Source organism: Ctenocephalides felis, unplaced genomic scaffold (genome assembly GCF_003426905.1).
Source record: "Ctenocephalides felis isolate EL2017-DRISC unplaced genomic scaffold, ASM342690v1 CF-g0.4_SCAFFOLD_01886, whole genome shotgun sequence".
In the NCBI taxonomy this organism is placed as follows: domain Eukaryota; kingdom Metazoa; phylum Arthropoda; class Insecta; order Siphonaptera; family Pulicidae; genus Ctenocephalides; species Ctenocephalides felis.
The window spans coordinates 60,344,190-60,365,479 of record NW_020538040.1 but is presented as its reverse complement, the minus strand read 5'-3'; the positions used below and the strand labels follow the sequence as shown (position 1 = coordinate 60,365,479).

Genomic DNA, 21,290 nt, shown 5'->3' with positions numbered 1-21,290 from the left:
ATGCATAACCGTTAATAACATTTCTAGAATCACATTGCACAAGTTTTTAGGAATTAAGACTTGCGGCTGAATTATGAACTTCAAATTTGGAAAATTGGTCGATTTAGAGAGGCTCTCCTTGATAAAAAAAATGCACTAAAGTGTGTTGGCTGGTTTCATGAAAGATGGCGAATTCGATAAGAATAGGCAAATATTGAAAAATTTAAGTTCATAGTTCAACAAAATGTCTTAATTTTTGGGAGCTTGTTACAACTGTGTCATTATTTTTAATTGTGGTTCTAGAAATGTTATTTACAATTGTGGATCCATAACGTAAATGAACCAAATTAATAAAAATTAATCAAAACAACCAAAAAATGGTCACAATTCTATCAAAGCTTTAGGCTGTACTCAAAAGCCAAAATTTTTGAAACGTGATGTTTTTTTTATATTTTTTTCATGATAGGTATGACCAATACTATCATCCATCTCGACTTGATGTTGAGTTCTGGGATACCCTGTATCCCATATTTAACAATCATCTCTTTTAAATAAGAATATATATTCCACAAACTAAATCTCATTATAATTGTATTTTTATATATAAATTAATATAAGTATAACTCAATTTATAGTTTGTTGATTTTGTATGTAATCTATAAATGACAAAAAATTTGGGTAAAACGATACATGCTAACTTAAAAATATGATTTAATAGTTAAATGTTTCGAATTTAAAACGTCCAGCCATGCTAAATTATTATAATTTAAATAATTAATTCAAACAACTAAAAAGAATCAGTGCAAGTTAGTAAAATAAAACATCCGATTTTTCAATATTTGTTTGACAAAATTATAAGATTTGTGACAAAAATGTACGACTAACAAATTGGGGTACGCTTTTATGTCAAATCATTCAAATAGTTTTATTATTTTATTGAACATTTACCATGCATTTATATGCAAGTACTTTTAACTTTCAAAAATGGCAGAAATAAGTTTCAATAGCTATTTATATAAGTTCATACTTAAATGCGGATGCGGAAAATTACATAAGGTAAAATACAAAATGCATTTTTTAAATACTTTTTGTATTTAAAATAGAGGACACAAAATTATTATAAAGCAGATAAAAATTTAAACTACAAAAAACTCAACACGACACAGTTGCCTTCTCTACTGTATGATTTCATCTGTCTTGACGTTTTTGAATATGTACCAGTCCATTTAGCAAAATTAAAATTTGAACTCAAGAGTGCATCTCATTTGAAAACATTTAAAATATTTAATACAGATTCAAAAACGTGTATTATCTACAATATGTCTCTAATACGAATCACTTATTTCTTCCAGTAATTTGCTTTGCAAGATAGTATGAAACTCTTGAACTAGCCCTTCTTACTATAATCTGTATACCTCTATCAGTCTAGTGGTTTTAGCTACTAAAAGCTTACAGCTTTATAATGAATCTGTATAATGTATTATATTAATTGTGCACGATGGACTGAAATGATGCCAAGGTATGCCATCACTGAAACAATGTATCCGGCACTGTTTATTAATAGGTCATTAATATGAAAACTATTCTGTGTGCAATGTAAACTAGCTTGAGCTTTTTATACTAGGCCCTCATTCAATTAGCAATCGAACTGAAAATTTCAGATCATCGATCAGGAAATATGCACAAAATATAAACTTCAAGAAAGCATACTCAAAATTTTATTCATAACCGCAAAATACCATCATAATTAATAGTGAATTAATTTAAATGATAATTGGTATTTTATCATTCTTTTATAAAACGATGTCATAAAAAGCGCACATCAAATGGTGCCAGAGGCATATAATCGTTTACAGTTAATGGCATAAAACATAAAATATTTATATTATAAGCATAATAATAAACAGAACGCGCTTTGTATTGTTTAATCATCAAATAAATTATTTTTTAATAACATTGCATTGCATATTTCCTTTAAATTTCAAACATGGATTAAACATATTTAAAAAAGATTGGTGTGACAATTGGCTTATTTTAAGTTAGCAGTAACCATCACTGTTATAATTATCACCATCATATTGCAAATTAATTATTTAGAATAACATACTGCTACATTATTAATTTATAAAAATTATAATATAAATATAAGACAAACAATAATTTACTCGTATAATGTACATAAGAAATTGCTACAGAAATGAGGGCATGTTGTTATAATCATCTTTAATTCTTTATATTATTGATTTGGAATGATTTTATTTTATTTTTCATAATAAATTTTCATTATTTATTTTTTAAAATATACGAGTTCTTGGGAATTATGCGTATGAAACAACATGGGATAGCAGGATTGGAAGCAAAATAAATCAAAGTTGATTTATAAAAGACTCGGCAAGCACATATTAGATTATAAGATGTAATATTTTGCGAAAATTCATTATTGACGTATGAATTTTAAGTATTAACATTAAGACATACTTCTGATCATAAATGGTATCAATGCAATTACTCAATAGTTAAAATTTTTATTTTCAATAAAAAATAAAATATATCAACTGAAGTATTGAGTTGCAAATTTTTTGTCAATTCTGTTTTATGGTGGGTTATTTAGGTGAGGTTTGACTCGCGTGACAAATCTCACAAAAATGACTCGTCGTGATTCAGATTTTCATATAATTTTCGATTTTTTTTTTACTTATAATTTTTGTCTTATAATCTCACCATAATGTTTCTAGTTGTCTATGATTTTTAACTATTTTGCTAGTTTAAATTTAATAATCTAGATAAATTATTCTCGGATTTACGTTCTGTGAAGTCAACATGTATCATAGTAATTGCTCACTACTTCACAGATTGATATATTTTATTTTAACATGTACCCACAAATTTTGAGTTTCTAATGAATCTTTTCAGATAAATAACTTACTAATGCAATATTTAATTGTTAATAATTAACTATAGCTAATTAATTTCATATAGGTAAGTTGTATTACTCATATTACATTTATCACAACAATGTGCATTATTCATACTTACAAATTATAAACGTTATTCACAAAATGTCATTTTCGTTATGTCGATGTATTTATTTTGCAAATATTGATGTTCATGTAACGCGTTTTGAATTAAAGTGTCAAATCATATGACACTCATGAGCATATACACTCGAAAATTAAATTAAAAAAATTATGCATGTGCATTCAAAACATACATACAGAATCAAAGCATGCATTATATTTTGTGATATAATTTTTGTAATCATAAATGTAAAACACAAAAATGTTGGTTTCATTAAAAAAATGTATCGAAACGTTGACAAAAGCAATATCAGCATACATTATGGATAAAATGCAATATATTTATTTTGTTTTCACTTCAGTTTAATTTATTTAATTAAATTTTATTATTTATCAGGCAAAATTAAATGTTTACGAGTTTTCGCTGTTGTGTTAATTTGAAAATTGAGTGGTGCAAGCTGTGTACGCAGAAACTTATGTATCAACGGCTGCATGATATGTTTAAATGTTGTATATTGCATTCCAAATTTCTATTTCAAATATATTTTCTCACTTTACATTACTAAATTTATGATCTATTCTATCCTACTTTTCCTGACACTACTGTTTCTTATTATATCAACCACAATTTTCCTAACAATAAATAACACTTACATGTACACAACCTACATATTACACATTTTTATCGAAATTCATATCGTATATTAGAATTACTCTGATTTCATTCATAATCGTGTTAAGTAGTTCGACAGTTTTTTCACGTTGTTAAATTTCTATTGCTTTTTATTTTAAATTGTTTTGTTAGTTTGAAACAGGTTAAAGATCCAATTCTGCGGTAACATAAGAGATAACATACTGTTGTTATGGTAACGCTGTTTTATCCTTCTTTCTTGATACTAGAAATTGTGAAAATGCTAACTACTTGCTGTATTATCAGGCGTTTTACACATAAAATCATATGTTATAAATGCGCATCACAAAAATTGCAGTTATGATAACATTCTTTCTAGGTTTGTTTATACGTAAGTACGCCTGATCGCATAGCATTTTAACAGTTTTTAGTACCAAGAAAGAAGGATAAGATAGTGTTGCCTTAACAACGCTATGTTATCGCAGAATTGACCCTTAAATATATACATACATATATATATATATATATATATATATATATATATATTACATGTATGTAATCAATTATATCGAAGATGGTCAACCTGAAAAATTTATCAAAATGTAGAAGTTAAGAAATGAATGCTAGAAACATAGCTAAAAAGTGTGATAAGCACAAATTGTGTGTTATTATTTATGTTGTAATAAATCATTATAATTAGTGTTTGCACGTACATGTACATAAATCGGCAACTTGTAACTTGCCTTAATATTACATTTAAAAACATTTGCTCCACACATTTCTAGTGCAATCATAAGGAAAAATTGTATGTAAAAAATTCTTAACTTACTAGTAATTATTAACAACTTTCATAAAGCAAGACTCTATAAAATGATGATTCATTAATTTTTTGAATCAATTTTATTTATCAGACTAATATGTAACGGTTGTTCAACTCCAAACGTTTCACTTATATGATAAAATTTATTAATCCTACTTCACTAAAGATTTGCAATAATTTGAGATCTTAAATAGTTTTTTTTTTTTTTTTTTTAATTACGCTAAATTATCAAGTTTCCGCAAAAATGCGAGAAAACTTTTTATAAATTTCATTCGGCGATCAATACAACTAATTTATGAAAATATGCATTAATTTACCAACACGATTATTGTTAAAATATTCAATTACATCTAACAAACGCTCAATATTAATTATCTATCAAAAATGAATTATTTATAGGAAGTCGAAGATATAAGACTAGTTTCACCTTATTTTATGAATAAAAAATTTCATAAATAAAATTTATATAAAAATTGTGCCAATCAATTCTATTTACAGAATCTAAATATGTAATAATTTATCTCTTACACATACTTACAGAGCACGATAATTTATTTTCAAAAAATTATTTTAATTAATTAAAAATGAAATATTTTTGGTAAATATTACCAAATATTTTTAGTAGCTCTGAGATTTTATATCTTTATGCACTTTTTTAAATAGTTCTATAATGATAAGTGAAATAGTAAATTCACCTTAAAGTATTACGTATTTTCTGAAGACCGATTTAAAAAATATATTTTAAAGGTAATTTAGCTAATATGCGATATCCAACAAAAAATATATTTAACGATATTTAAATTGAATTTTGCAATATTTACTGTTACTATTTAGGCTACATTATCATAGTTTGCACTAGTAAGTTGTGTGGAGCATTAATATCTCAAAATAATTACGAATACATTTTGCTAGAATTTGTATCTAAATATACAAGACCTGTTGAGTTGCTATGCATATGAATACTTACAACTCATTCAGTTATATGATAATTTTAATTAGAAATAATCATTTGCATTGAAAAATTATAAAATTTCTTCCATTCGAATAGCAAAAGCATTCGTATAATTATTTTAATTATCAAACTAGCTGTTTAACCAGCCATTTTAATTCTTTGTACAAATAGCACAATAAAAGTTATATATTTCACTGTTGTGCGAGTTTTTGCAATATAGCTGCAAATGGTATTCGCATTATTTGATACTCATTTGTTGATTTATGTAGATACATTTGATGTGGAATAAATAGGACTCGAACTTTACAGACGGCCACGGCATTAATATGTCATCTAGCTCTAAATCAGTTTTTGATGTGATAAGTTGCGTACATATTTCAGAAATATTCAGAATATCAACCGGACCGAAGGTAGAGAGACATACATGATATTTATGGAAAAAATTCAATGTGTTTGTGACACAACTTAAACCCATATTTTTGTGCGGAGTTCATAACTAAGAAGTTTTAGTATTTGCTTACGCAACTTATTTTTCCTTTGTTCTTCGTTATCTTTGACTTAGAATTTTCGCTGAACTTTTGAAAACCTGACAGCATCATTAAGGATCATTTTGAAATCCAATTTATCATTTATTTGAGTTTGGAAAAAACAAATATTAAGAACCGTTTTAATGAGAAGCATTCTGAAACGAATTTTTTATAGAGAACAAGATAATATTATGAAGATAAGTTAGTATTATTTTAAATATATCGAATTAGATAAATAATATTGGTATGATCAGTATTGATAATATTGCGTACTTCCATACTTGTATATAAAAGTTCGTTATTAATTACATCACAGTTTAAACAATTCAGAAATAATTTTCTAAGTCAAAGTTTTTCCAATATGTTACCTCTAGCTAATGTATAAAGATTATTTAAATCTATTATAAAAGTATTGGCAACAAGAAAGCTAGATTGCATACAATCCGATAAGCTTCAACTTTTCATCAGATTTAGCAACCAAATAGTGTTCAAAATTTGAACAAAAATATAATATTGGGCCATGTAATATAAAAACAATAAAACTGATCAATGCTGCTGAAACATCCAAACATAATGTAGAATGCCAATAAGCAGTTTTAAATTTAAAAGTATTTAATGCGATGTCCACGAACGATCTTTATACAGCGTATGATTAATAAGATGTATATATGAACAGTTGGTAACCGAACATGCTGAGTTTTCCACTATATAATACTACTAAACTGAAATAAACATAATATTTATATGTGTCGTTAAACGGCAGCAAAAAATCTGCTCTGGTTCTAAAATTGTTTCACGTTTTACTAAGCCCAGAGTGGGCAATGGAGCTTCTATTTTATTTATGTAATAAAAAAATAAACTGAACTAATTTGAGCAAATGATAAATAGTATAAAAACTAATTTGACATAATATAATAGTATTTCAATAGTTCAAGTATATTTGGGCAGGTCCACTCTGGTTACCAATACCAATTTGAAAATTATCAATTTGTTCGACACAGTTTATTGGCGTTCAAGTATATTTGGGATGGTCGACTCTGGTTAAAAATTGCATTTTAAAAAACACCACATTTTTTAACATGGTTTAATATATATTAACAGGTATATTTGGGACGGTCGACTATGGTTACCAATAGCATTTTAAAAATACCAGATTTTTAGACATGGCTTAATGACGTTCAGGTATATTTAAGGTGGCCCACAACTCTGGCTACCAATAGTATTTAAAAAAATACCAATTTTTTAGACACGGTTTAATGACGTTCAGATATACTTGGGATGGTCCACACTGGTTATTAATAGCATTTTAAAAATACCAGAGTTTTTGACTCGGTTTAATGGCGTTCAAATTTTTAGACACGGTTCAAAATACCAAATTTTTAGACACGGTTTAATGGCATTCGGGTAAATTTGAGATGGTCTACTCTGGTTATTAATAGCATTTTAAAAAATACCATATTTTTCGACTCAGTTTAATGGCGTGCACGTATATTTGGGATGGTCACCTCTGGTTACCAATACTATTTCAAAAATTACCAATTTGTTCGATACAGTTTAATAGCGTTCGGGTACATTTGTGATGCTCCACTCTGGATACCTATAGCATTTTGAAAAATACCAAATTTTTCGACACGATTTATTGGCGTTCAGGTATATTTGTATTGATCCACTTTGGTTACTAATACCATTTTAGAAAATACCAAACTTTTTGACACGGTTTAATTGTGTTCAGCTATATTTGGGATGGTCGACTCTGGTTACTAATTCCATTTCAAAAAAAATGCAACTTTTTTGACTCGGTTGAACTGCGTTCAGGTATCTTTTGGATCACTCTGGATTCCAATAGCATTCCAAAAAAAAAACAAATTTTGAACACGTCTTGATGGCGTTCTAAGTATATTTGGGATCATGCGCTCTGGTTACCAACTCCTCATATATGATCTCATTTTGTATTATTTTTAAGAAATATGTTATTTACGAAAGAGCAAAACAAATCTCAAAACAGCAAAAATTTTAAATCATATTTAATTATGTGATTATTAGAAGTTATTATAATATTAAAAAAATATTTTGCGAAAAAATGTATGGCATCAATAGCATCACCGAATCCGCAAAAGTTTGAGTGTGTCAGCAGCGCTAAATCGAGTGTTCAAATTCCGGAGTCGTCTTCAAGGCACCGAGATGGCGTCGCGATCTCAATTCGATGAGTTGCAATAAGCATGTTTCTGCAATCGATTGCGTAGTTTAAAGTTCAAGTCCTATTGTTCAGTGATAACAATCACGCTTCCAATAATTGAATATGAATGCTTCTAACAATAGCGTAGGAATAATTGGATGTGATTAGTGCAAACAGTCCGAAACCGATCGCAAACTGTGTCTGTGTTCGCAGGTACCTACTTCAACTGCATAATGTTCATGGTGGCCTCGTCTGTGGTTCTGACCGTGGTCGTACTAAACTATCATCACAGAACCGCGGATATTCATGAAATGCCGCAGTGGGTAAGTCAGATAACTGCATATTATTATTAGTACAATGTACTGCATGAGATATTTAACTGACATATTTTCAACTAAATATAATCTTTACCTAGCATTCTGTTGATTAATTTGGTGACTAATCCCAAAACAAAAAAAACTTATATTTATTAATATCGTATTTTGTGATTCAAAAGTTCAATTTTTTACCCAAATTATTAGTCTGTTAAATCTATGTTAACATAAAACGCAATGAATTTTTTTTTTTTTTTTGTAGAAGCTATTTTAAACTTCTCCGAAGACACGTTTTCTACTATTTCTTATATATCTATACTAATTTGTTATGGGTCCCTTTTTACCCTATAAGCCGGTTAAGCAAGAAAAGTCAGGGGACAACTAAATCTAAAATCTCATTTTCAATTTTCTAGACATTTTACGAAATAATAGCTGTAATTTTTTTACCAATACAAAATACAAATTACATGTAAACATTTTTTATGCAGATCACACTATATATATATATATATATATATATATATATATATATATATATATGGTCTTTCGTCAGAATTATATATTAGCAGAAGTGTAACTATTAATTAAGTTTATGTCTTATAAAATTGCTTTTTTGCTCCGATTTATTTCTCTGTTTACTTTGTTTTGCCTTCAATTTTAAAATCCTATTGTTAAAATATTCTACTTTACTTGTTTTTGAGATAACTATGGCGCTACTACAATAATGAAAATAGCATAAAAAATTATAATAGCTTAAAAAGTATTAGCAAATTCGCGAAAAAATTTCATCTAGCAAGAATTTCTCCACAAACCGGTAATTACTCATAATGAAGCTTTTGAGTAATTCTGTCAAAATTTGTGTTTGATTTGACAATGACAATAACATTTTTTCAAATCATCTAGAAAATATACAATCAAATACAAAAATTGCGATCGAGTTATGAAAAAGTGTGAATGCATAATAAAAAGTCTTTACATACTCAATAGTCTTTGTTTAAGTGTTTGTGGGATATATAATAAAAAATCTTTGTTCTAATTTCTCAACATGAACATAAGAAATAAGAGTCATCAATACTGGGCTATATTATTTTTATTCTTCACTATGGACCAAATTTCATTTTTGTTCTGTGGCTTTATATCATATATCAGGTTGCTCAAAATTTGAGCTTGAGCGCGTTACGTTGCAATTGAAAGGCCGGACACTCAAGGCGCTTCAAACACCACAAAATTTTTAAAATTATGTATGTTAAAGTTTACTTTAATTCAATATTTTCCGTTAAATGTATTCTTTTCATAAATTAAGTAACATAATGGGGCCAATTCTCGGATAAAATAGAATTGTAATGGTAATGCTGTGTTATGGGTTTATCTTCGTATGTTACTACCAAGTAACGAACTGCCAAAAAGCCATGTAATTATTGTGCGATCTGGCGTTTTACACATAAAACCTAACTTCACGTATGTGTTATCAAAAATACGTTAGAAAATTGCACTAATGATAAAATTGATATTTGATATATTTGATTTTGCTGAAGTGACGCGCTATATCAGGTCATATTTCTTTTAATAGTTTTTCTACTAACTCATTATTTTATGTGATAACAGATACAGATTAAATAGAAACAGATTAAATTGTTACAGAACAAACATATTAAATATTTGACATTTTATATATTATTTTTGTTCTATGCTATATCACCTCAATATTTACAAGTATTATACGTGCACCGAAAATAACAGGAATTTGGTTATTGTGGAGTTATTTGGCTCCGCTTCGTACGATTTATTTGTTATTCTATTGCTAAACATGTCTAGAAAGTTTCTGTATATTTAAGCTGCAGCAAATATTTCTTGGCAGCACAAGAATAACGTCTGTTTCATACCTTTGGTAACTTTAGATTTATACACAGTGGCGGCGCTAGATCATTCGTGGGCGTCGGCGAAATTCGTTTGCGAGGCCCCCCTTTTTTGCCAGTTGCAAGTTGACTAGTGGTACATGGCATCGTGCCTAAAGGCAAATTGCTGAAACTTTTCGTGCCGTAATTTAAATTTTTGAAAAGCTTTTAAAAAATTTGAAAAGTGAAAGAAATTGACTTTTTTTAATTTGAAATATTTTGTTGAAAATTTCGAACTTTTTTTCAAAGCAATCACGTTGCGTTAGCTGCTTAGAGACGAAATATCGAAGTGCGTAAACGTCGCGTTGCAGTCTAACAACTCACTATTAATTAAAATCTTTATAAAATATCTGATAATTTGATGTGCATATGCCAAATGGCTTTTGTTGTGCTTTTTTACTGGATTTCCAAAACCGCTAGACCTGCCTTCCTAAAAATGTAATCAGGGTGGCACTTTTTGCCCCGTATATTCGAAACGGCTTATCCTGCCTTTGCCAAAAACTAATCAGCACGTCTTCTTACCTTCAATACATGACAAATGTTTTCTGAATTTTTCAAATTGGTTGATCCATGTTCGCGAAATCGTCGACGAAAATTTGCCAAAATGTTCAGAAATCTTTGAAGATATATAAAATTTTTTGTTTTAGATTTTTTTGCAATTACTATAACTGTATATGAGATTTACTTTTAATCAGATAAATACACCAATTGAAATAGACATTACACAAGTTGAAATAAACAAACTCTTCGGCAAAAATGGTTTGTTCTCCAGCTATTAAAAAGCACTAAAATTAAATAACTATCGCAAAAAAGTTTCCCTTTGCCCAACCATTTGATTAGTAAATTTTATGTTTTTTCGATCATTATGAATAAAAAATGGTTGGAAATCACCGACTTAATAACTAATTAGACAAAATTTTGCAATCTGCAAGTGGTTAATTAGATTTAAAAAATCTATGTTCATACTAATTTGAGTGCACAAATCCGCACATCACATAGTAGGTACACATAGTCTAAAAGCTCGTCCCATTATTCTAAAATTTAATGAGTTTTTGTAATTAATCATTTATCGTAGTTCCATAAAATTTATGTTAGATGAAACTAACAAGTTTTTGAAAAAAGATTTTTACAATAAATTACGAAGAAACTGTGCGGTCGATCTTGACGAAAAACAATTCAGGACGATCGCCAACTGAAAACTTTCGATCCGTTTTTGAATTTTTAAAATTGGTTCAAAAATGTCAAAATGTCGTTTTTTTAAGACGCTTTAATTTTTTGTCGACGACATCAGAGCCGATCAACCGATTTAAAGGATTTAAAAAACATTCGATTTGTGTTGATAAATTATCAAAGGCAGGTTTAGCGGTTTTGGAGATACAAAAAAAGTTTAAAGGGTTATCAATTTTATTTGAAAGAACTGATCATCCCAATAGAATGTTTAAAAAAATATATTGCTTGTGTTGACGGTGTGAAACAATGATTAGTTTCAAATTAACAGATTTTGCTATTATCTCATTGTTATTTCTCACTGATAAATTTTTATTGAACATTGATTACTTTTATTCCTCGAATATTTAATTACTGTTTCGATGATTTACATAGTGCTCCCATAAGAAATACACAAATATAAACAACCAGAGAATTAGCTTGCGCAAAGTTGTTTAGATTTAATAATCTATAGTGTTGACAGACGATATTAGATAATGTCCATAAAAGATAAAAGAGTAAAATGATAGTGCCTGTAAACCACTAATCACCTTTTTTACTCGCACATCCGTATGAAAATTAACTAAATTTTAAATAATTAAAATTTTTCCGGGGCCTCTTGCGAGGCCCCCCCAGGCGCGAGGCCGTCGGCGGCCGCCGACACCGCCGACGCCTCGCGCCGCTACTGTTTATACATGTAACAACAGATCATAAAACCTAGCAGTAAAGCTCAATTGTTCAAAATAAAAAAAAAAAATTCTTAAACAACATATATGCACGTACTAATTCTTTTTGAAAAGGAATTTTATTTATCACGCGTATAGAAGAATTTACATTCAGTTATTTTAATCAAAATTATTTTTAAAATATTTAAATCACATTATGCTTTTCCAATTATTAAATGCGACTTGAATTATGGAATGAAAGTACGTTTAAGACGAAAAAAAATGAATCGAGCTCGATGCACAGAAAATAATATCAAATAAAAACTGAATATAATTACCATTAACATAATAGATGAAAAAGCTAGTGTGTTTAAATATTCTTATTTCTAAGTAAAATCTATAAATTCTCCGAGAATCTAACATGTTTCTTTATATTGTGAAAAATGTTTTAACCGTCTTAGCTGCTATTCTCTCTAATAAATAATTTAGTATTCGGTAAGACGGATTAGCGCTAGAACTAGGATAGTTTTTTGAATATTCTTTTATAGAAAATATATAAAAAAATGCATGTTTAAGTTCTCTTCATCTCATAATTACAATTTCTTTGAAAGACGACGTCAAATTTATTAAGAGGTTAAATCTCATTTAATTAATCCTTAATTTTACTTTGTCCAATGAAAAGTTATTTTGAGAGTAAACCTTCAGTTTAGCAATAAAAATAAAGTCTAATATGAGGTTGCTGGGCCCAAAAATATATATGCAGTGATTCCTTGCTTTCTGTCATAACTTTATAACAAATCCTTTTAAAAATAACTTTTAAATCGTGTGCTTCGATACTTTTCATAAGTTATTTTCCAACCATTAATTTCAATTTCCATATGAAATCATTCATTTATTATTACGTACAACAATCCACTATGTTAATTTGTATAATTTAGTTCATGTAAACTGCAGTTAAATTGTATTATTGTTTATTCTATTGTGTAGGTATAAGCATAAATCGAATAAGTTTTCCTCCTTAATAGAGAGTAATAGCTTTAACGTCTCTTAACGCCGCTTCGGTCTTAATGCGATAAAATATTTTACGCTGTATTAAAGAAATTGCGAATGTTGTTTTCTTGCTTTAGATAAATTTGAGTAGAACTATTAAATAGATAATGAAATCAGATTCAATAATTAAATTTAATAGAATTAAATAAATGCTTTATCGTTTGTAATATCGATATAATTTGGATAAAAATCATGAATGAGACTATTATAACAATATTGTTAGTATGAGGGCTAGGGATTTTTTGTAACAATTTCCTTTTGGATCAATATATCTTCAACATCACTGATTATATTTCTACGAACTAAAAATGAATAGTTGCATTAAAGAAATTGCGGATGTTGTTTTCTTGCTTTAGATAAATTTGAGTAGAACTATTAAATAGATAATGAAATCAGATTCAATAATTAAATTTAATAGAATTAAATAAATGCTTTATCGTTTGGAATATCGATATAATTTGGATAAAAATCATGAATGAGACTAATATAACAATATTGTTAGTATGAGGGCTAGGGATTTTTTGTAACATTTTCCTTTTGGATCAATATATCTTCAACACCACTGATTATATTTCCACGAACTAAAAATGAATAGTTGCATACATTTGAACACGATTAGAGCACTCTAAATGGGTTAAAACAGAATTTTTCAAAATTCATTCCCTATCTTGGGTCAATGCATGGGACATCAGAATTCATTTTAGGGCATCCATTAATCACGTGAGCAAGTTTTTAGGAATTTTTGGACGCCCTTTCCCCTTGGTTATACATGGTGATATTCAATATTACACCCCTCCCCCATCAAACATCACATGTATTTTTGAATTTTTTTTTGTTTGAATTTAAAAAAAAAAACAGTTAAAAAATAAATTCACGTTATATTTTGCTATACCCCATCCTCCCCCACGTGATATTTCCTGATTTTTTGTCAAACCTCCCCCTCCCCCTCCTCCTAAAAACCTCACGTGATTAATGGACGCCCCCTTAGAGGTATCGTTTCTTCAGCAAAGTATCTTATTTTGATCCCTAGTATCCGAAAATTATATGTGCCTAAGCGACTTTTAAATCGAACCGCCCTAACATACATACATACATACATACATATATATATGTATATATATAATAGTGAAGATATATTAGAGACAAAATTAACATATCACTAATAAATCGATATTCAAATGTACATTTTCCATGCAACTTAATACGCGTTATAATACTTATAATAATACTATTGTGCACAAATTGTAGAATAACCTACTTGCAAAAAGGATCTGATTAGCGTCAATTTTATATTTTTAGCACACTTAACATCAACGAGAAGTACTTGATTTTTTAATAAAAAGATTGCATTACATGTATAAATACCACTGCATCAAACGTAGATGTATGAAATATATTTGAAGTTTATTAACAAAAATAATAGTTGCTGTCCAGAAGCCGATCTTGTTAAGTTCATTTTACATTCACAAAAGCTAATAATTATATACAAATGTTATATATATTAAATCACTCAAAATTTTTAGTGCACAAGCGATCTGTCGTTTTAATACTACGATTGATATATGAACAGTAAGCGCTGTCATATCCATAAAATCTTTGCACTATACAGCATGTCAAAATTTTGAACAGACGTCCGATAAATTTTTGAACCTTCTGTCATCTGTCACGATATAATTTCAATCATTTCAATCAAAATCTATTCCAAAATGTACAAAATGTGATTGGTTATCACGTGTAACTAAAACATAAATCCAACTGCAACAAAAATAAAACGTTCTTGTAATATAAATTTAATTTGCTTTCATTCAAATATTTCCAAATCCTAATATGATTATTATTACCTGTAATATTAATAAATATATAACAACGACATTATGCAACATCAATATCAAAAATATATTTGTTATCGGTTGTTTAATGCTCATAGAAAAAATCATATTGGAATTAAGGGCAACAAAAAGTGATAAAAATAAAACAGCGCAATAAAACAGATAAAACTTTTGAAACTCGTTTGCTAAAAACTTCGTGCAAGCATAAATTCCCTGAAACAAAAAGTTCTGCATAACAACATTTTAGTGATATGAAATATCTTACACGTGGAGTCAAAAAATACCGGCTTGACTGCGTTTGCATATTGATAATATACGTATTAATATTCATACTTTCATTTGCATATATATTAATATTCATATTTGTATTCATATATGCATTAGTGCTTATTTTTATATTTGTATTTTACAATATTTATAGAAATTCAAAATCTATACACATTCGATGATAAAATATTTGAAAAGCAAAACATCATTATGTTATTTAAATTTATTCTTATTTTGTTAGTTATGGCAAGAAATATTTTTTTAATAATAAAATTGATGGAAATTACAACAGCCCTTTCTATGCGTCGGTATCAAAGAAATTAATAACAAATTTCTGGGTTCTGATTTAACAAGTAGAGAATGTTAATATAAAAAATAATTAAAAACATCATTGTATCATGCTTTGATATGCATCAAATACATGTTCAATATAAAGCTTTATTGATATCAAACTGAAAAATGTATGTGGTGGAAGCAAAAGCACGCTGCTCACAACAAGTCATATTAATGTTACAATATATGGAAAAATTGAATTTATTATGACTAGGTAGAATACGAGTTGATATAAAATAAATAAAACAAAGCGATCGCATATTCAGCGATATATTTTATTTGAATTGAATATACTGAGCGGGTAAGTTTGCTCGTCTGTTATCATACACAGAAACGTAAATTTTCCATATACAAATCTATTAGAATATCAATACCGCATCCGCCATATGAAAAATTGGGTTAAAAGAGTTTGCAGAAAGCATTATCTAGTTAGACTCTTCATTACGATTTTGTTATAGGGTAGAGCAGAGCTTACAGGTCCGCGGGCAAAACGATCCACCACCGATTACACAAAAACAAATTTTTTAACAACGATATTTGAAAGTAGAGGGAAAAAGATGTATAACCATCATCTTGATTCTTACGACATCACGATCGGGAGATAAACGGCAATGTTTGAAAATCCACAAAAAAAGTAATTTCTTTCGTTGTTAGTTTTTCTGGTTGTGAGCACTGTTGTTTAGATTACGAAACCTTAATATAATATTTAAGTATACATACGTTATTTAATTGTTTCATAAGATGTATTGTCATTTTCAAGTTCAATAGTTTTTTATATAACCTACGTAAAACCTTAAATAAAATAGAGCAAATAAAAGATAAGTTTAATAGTTATTCCATCTCTGCTGCCGATTATTTCTGATGAAATGCCATACCAAAATTGTTCAAAACAAAACATTGGACCTGTCAGCACTCAGGCTGTCCCATTTCATTCCGCTTATGGGGCAAAAAGGACCAGGTGACAAATTTGCAAAACAGCAAAACGAGCACATTTTTACATTGATGAATTGGATAGAAGTTTTACTGAACATAGTCAGATACTTGTTTGCTTAATATCTGTTATGTATTTTATATAATTGGTTTAGTTTTTGCTAATGTCAGTTGAGCTTTTGTGCCCCGCCCTACCCCATGTTTTATGTTTTCGAACCATGTATGGTTTTGTTTCCTTCCGTATGAGGTGCAGCTTTTTCTTAATTAACTACCCGAAGGAGAAGTTTATGTATTCATAAAAAATCCGATTCACTAATTTTATGTTTTCTCGACGTTTCAAACCATTCTGAATCGAATGTGACCAAATTTGGAAAAATTATGTGTGTGTTTGTGTGCGTGTGCATCAATAGATTTTATGCCGTAAATCGCCGTTTTCTCAAAAACGGCTAGACCGATTTCAAAAATTTAAAAGCCATTCGATGTATCTCGATGAGGACTATTGTTTGTCAGTTTTGTGCGACGATCGGCCAAGCCGTTTATTCGTAAATAGCAGAAAAGTGAAAAGTTTTTCGACCACGTTTTAACCCGCAATTCTGAATCGATTTTGAAGATTCAAAAATCGTTCGAAAGATATTGGTTGGGTATCGACCTGATTAGTTTTTGGTAGAGATCGGCCGGGCCGTTTTCTTGTAATAAGATGTTAAAAAAAAAAATTCGTCGATTTTTATTATTATTTTTTTGACGGTAAAATATTAGGGCCCTACGACAACTCGTTTAGCTTTAAAAATTCGTCAAAGTTTGCAAAAATTAGTATGGTCTTTTTGGCATTTGTCAAAATTAGAACTTTCATCGACGTTTGCTCAAAAACGTCTGAACCGATTTCAGAAATTTAAAAACCATTTGATGTATCTAGGATTATCGTTTCTCGGTTTTGTACGATCGGCCAAGCCGTTTCTTTGTAATTTGGAAAAAAGTGTTAAATCTTTCATCCACATTTAACCTATACTACCGAACCAATTTTAAAAAATCAAAAACTGTTCGAAAGAAAGTTGGGAATGATACTGATTAGTTTTAGGTGAAAATCTACCGAGCTGTTTTCTTGTAATTAACTGTTGAAAAAAAAATTAAGCCGATTTTCATGGAACTTTTTTGGGCGATATATATCATGGTCTTATAGAACTTACTGAAATATTACGGCCTTACAACAAGTAGTTTAATTTTAAAAATTCATTAAAGTTTGAGAAAATGAGTAGTTCTTTTGACATTTGTTAAAAAAAAATTAGATGATTTACTTGGTATAACGATAAATGCTTGGTCTTAATGAGCATACTAAACAATTAAAGTCCTACAAAAAACTGGCTCAATTATTAAAATTATTGATTTCTGAAAATTTGCTTTTAAAAAATACTCCGACCGGGTTGACGTGTTCGATTTTCAATAATGTGTAATAAATCCACTTCGAATACTTTTAACTACTCATAAATTAATTTATCTATCATGAATTAAGTCAATTATTTACACAAATCGAGAAGTTCATGTAACTTGCCTCAAGGCAAAATACCAATACCAACTAGTTAAATATATATGTTGGCACTGTCCTTTCGTTGGCAATTAAAACTTCTGGCCTTACAACAAAAGCGGCCTTTGGAAATGATAGATCTATCTAATTTTAAATTTGAATTATTGATATATGCCTATTTAATTGATATATGTATATGTATAGAATACAATAATATAGATTATATACAACCAAACAGATTTTAGGAAATCGTTTTATGAACAGATTTTTCTCCAAAAAAAGGATGAAATGGTTTTAGATTTGTACAAAAAAAAATCTCGAATATTTTATAATTTAACCAAAAAAATATCGGAAAATTTAGAGTGATTGAAAGCAGCTGTTGACTGAAATTATTTCCTGTTTAATTTTATTGACAGTAATTTTTTATGCAGTTAGTAGAGCAAATTATTAGTAGTTGACCAGGATTAAATGACTTTAAAAATATTTGTTAATTTAAGCTAATTTTCACATTTTTTAATATTCTTATAATAGTGGAACGTTAGAAAGGTTTGAAACAAATAGAAATAATATAATTTAATAATTAATATTTTTGTATAATTTATATTAACTATATTATTATATAAAAAGAAATGTAATGATATCTATCTGTAGATACAGAAGAATTTTTTTCAAACAAATTAGAAAATATAAGACTGTGTATGATATAAATTATAATCAACGCGAAAAGGCATGAGTTTCATACAATTAAAACCAATATTTTTTTGGAAAAACAACCGGTTTTTTAAATTTATAATTTTTTTTAAAAAAATGTGTTTAAAAGCAGTTTTTCAAAAACCGACAAATACTGCAGACAGAATTTATATATATATATATATATATATATATATATACATATATATCTGTAGTGCGTGTGTACAATAATTCATAAAAAGTATTTCGACCTTACGTTTCCGTAGCATTTCAATTGGATTTTTGCGAACTTAGTCACATCAAAGATTGAGCAAAACAAAGCATTAACGAAACTCCACCAGCACGATTACAGATCATAATCTCTAGCATCTTTCTACAACTAAAACTACTAAAAGTCGGAATCTGTAGAGCGAACTAACGAACTGATATTATTTATTAATAGAATTCGGAATGGGGCACTCTTAGCTCGGAATTCAGTCTGCGTTCTTCCTGATGTTAAGTAGAAGTGCTCTGAAGGTAAAAGGAAACAGAAGTTCGATCAGAACCTTGCGAGCCCATTCGGCGAAATTAAGCTATTAGTACATGTGAACTTTGTACTTAGAAGGCTTCGTCTTAACGAGGACCAAATTACAGCAGCGTCAAAGTTGTTGCTGCTGCGCTCCTTTCGAGCAGCGTCCGGGGTAAGCGCGCTCCGTCACTCACACCCGGAGACGCAATATTGTTTTAGCAGCGATACGCTTGACATACGGCCGCGCGCTACTTCGGTTGCCTGTTACGTTCTACACGGTCGACAGCGACGGCCGGGCCAAACTTGTTAATGTTTGATAGATGCGTATGTGATACATCCATCGTTTAGACATTCTGATAAGCAAATCAAATAGTAGACGATTTGCGTTTATTAACAAAGTTATAGTAATGGTCCGCAAATGGAAAATAAATTTTTTGCATATCTTCACGTTTCAGAGGTTTCTGAACATTTTGGCATATCTCAGAAAAAATTGATGTGTGTTTTGTGTGCCCGCAATTTTTGGTACACTTTTTTGGGTGCACGGAACAACCGATTCAAATCGTTCAAAAAACATTCGATTCCTATTGATAGAAAGATGTGCTGATTAGTTTTTGGCAAATGTAGGTCCAGCCGTTACGGCGATACGGAGTAAAGAGTGCAGGAAATAGAAATTGAGTTTTTGAGAGAATGAAATATCTGAATGGAATGCCCCAAATAGCATTCAATTTGTAATGATTGGGAGAAGTGGTGATTAGTTTTTGGCAAAGTCGAGTCCAGCCATTTAAAAGATGCAGAGTTAAATGTACCAAAAATAGCAGTTGTTGAGATAACTAAGCATCCGATTTGATTGATTCAAAAAACTTTATGCTTCTGTTGACAAAACAATTGCTTTCGGGTAAAAAAAATTTTCTATATCAAAAATAATTCCAATTTTAATTTTGGCTAAAGTTCTAAAGCTTTCTTATGCACTTTAAATAAGTAATTTTAACTTTGTAATTCAGTTTATACAATTCTTATGAATATTAGACAAAGTTACAGTATTTATAATAATCAATTTGAAAGCATTTAATATTCCTCGAACATTTTGTTACGGTACAGGAAGTTCCAGCAATTTGCCTTAAGGCACACTAATAGTTATGTTTATTTCAGAATGAACATATCGTTTAGATCGGAGAATACCGAAAAAATTCTTGTCGATATTTCCTGCTACTTTACATAAATTTTACGATAATGTTTGTCCGTAAATGAGCACTTTCAATGGTATACAACCGCTACAACAGCTACAAAATATTTAGTATTATATTTTAACGTTTACACAATTATAATTTTATAATAGTGTAAAATTAATAGTATGCTAATCAAACTACCTGATGTGTAATTAATTCTCGAAAAGGAAATAATAAAAGAATGTGAGGTATTATTATTTTGTGAAAAATATTATACCTACACAAAGATTTGTTCTTATCCCATATATAAGGTTCACTGCATTATTTTCGTATAAAAATAAACATATTCAAAGATTTCTATAATTTCTCTTCAAAAATAATTACAAAATTGATTTTGATTCCCAAGTTTTTGTCATTTTGTATGCATATTGAAATGCATAATTGAAATGAAATAAAATGAACAAAAATGTTTAAACTATTTGTAAACTATTTTCAAAGTCTTACTAAATTCTTAAATATGTTAACAACAATCTAGAGAACACATTTGTGTCAAGTATTATGTTTCAAAGTTGTCGGAGCTGTGGAGTTGTTAAGTAGATATAACTCCTCTCTGAAGCGATCCGGCTTCGGATATGATAAGCCCACCTCTAATACATATATTTAAAAAAAATACTGCATGTATTAAATAATTACAAGTTGACATGTTCAGATCACAGTACATTAAACGTATATTAAAGGTGTAGAATTACCAATGTACTTCCCGATTTATTTTCAAAGTTTCAACAAGTTTGTTACGAAATAAACTGTATATAGTTG

The 21,290-nt window shown here is 28.9% G+C and overlaps 1 protein-coding gene across 1 annotated transcript in view; it reads left to right on the top strand.

Annotated features, from left to right (window-relative positions):
- The window catches only part of LOC113375165 (neuronal acetylcholine receptor subunit alpha-7), a 204,013-nt gene that overhangs the window by 117,864 nt on the left and 64,859 nt on the right, over positions 1 to 21,290 (top strand). Inside the window, exon 8 of the mRNA XM_026615116.1 lies at positions 8,316 to 8,425. Coding sequence (XP_026470901.1) covers positions 8,316 to 8,425 — 110 coding nt within the window. The remainder of the gene's footprint in view (positions 1 to 8,315; positions 8,426 to 21,290) is intronic.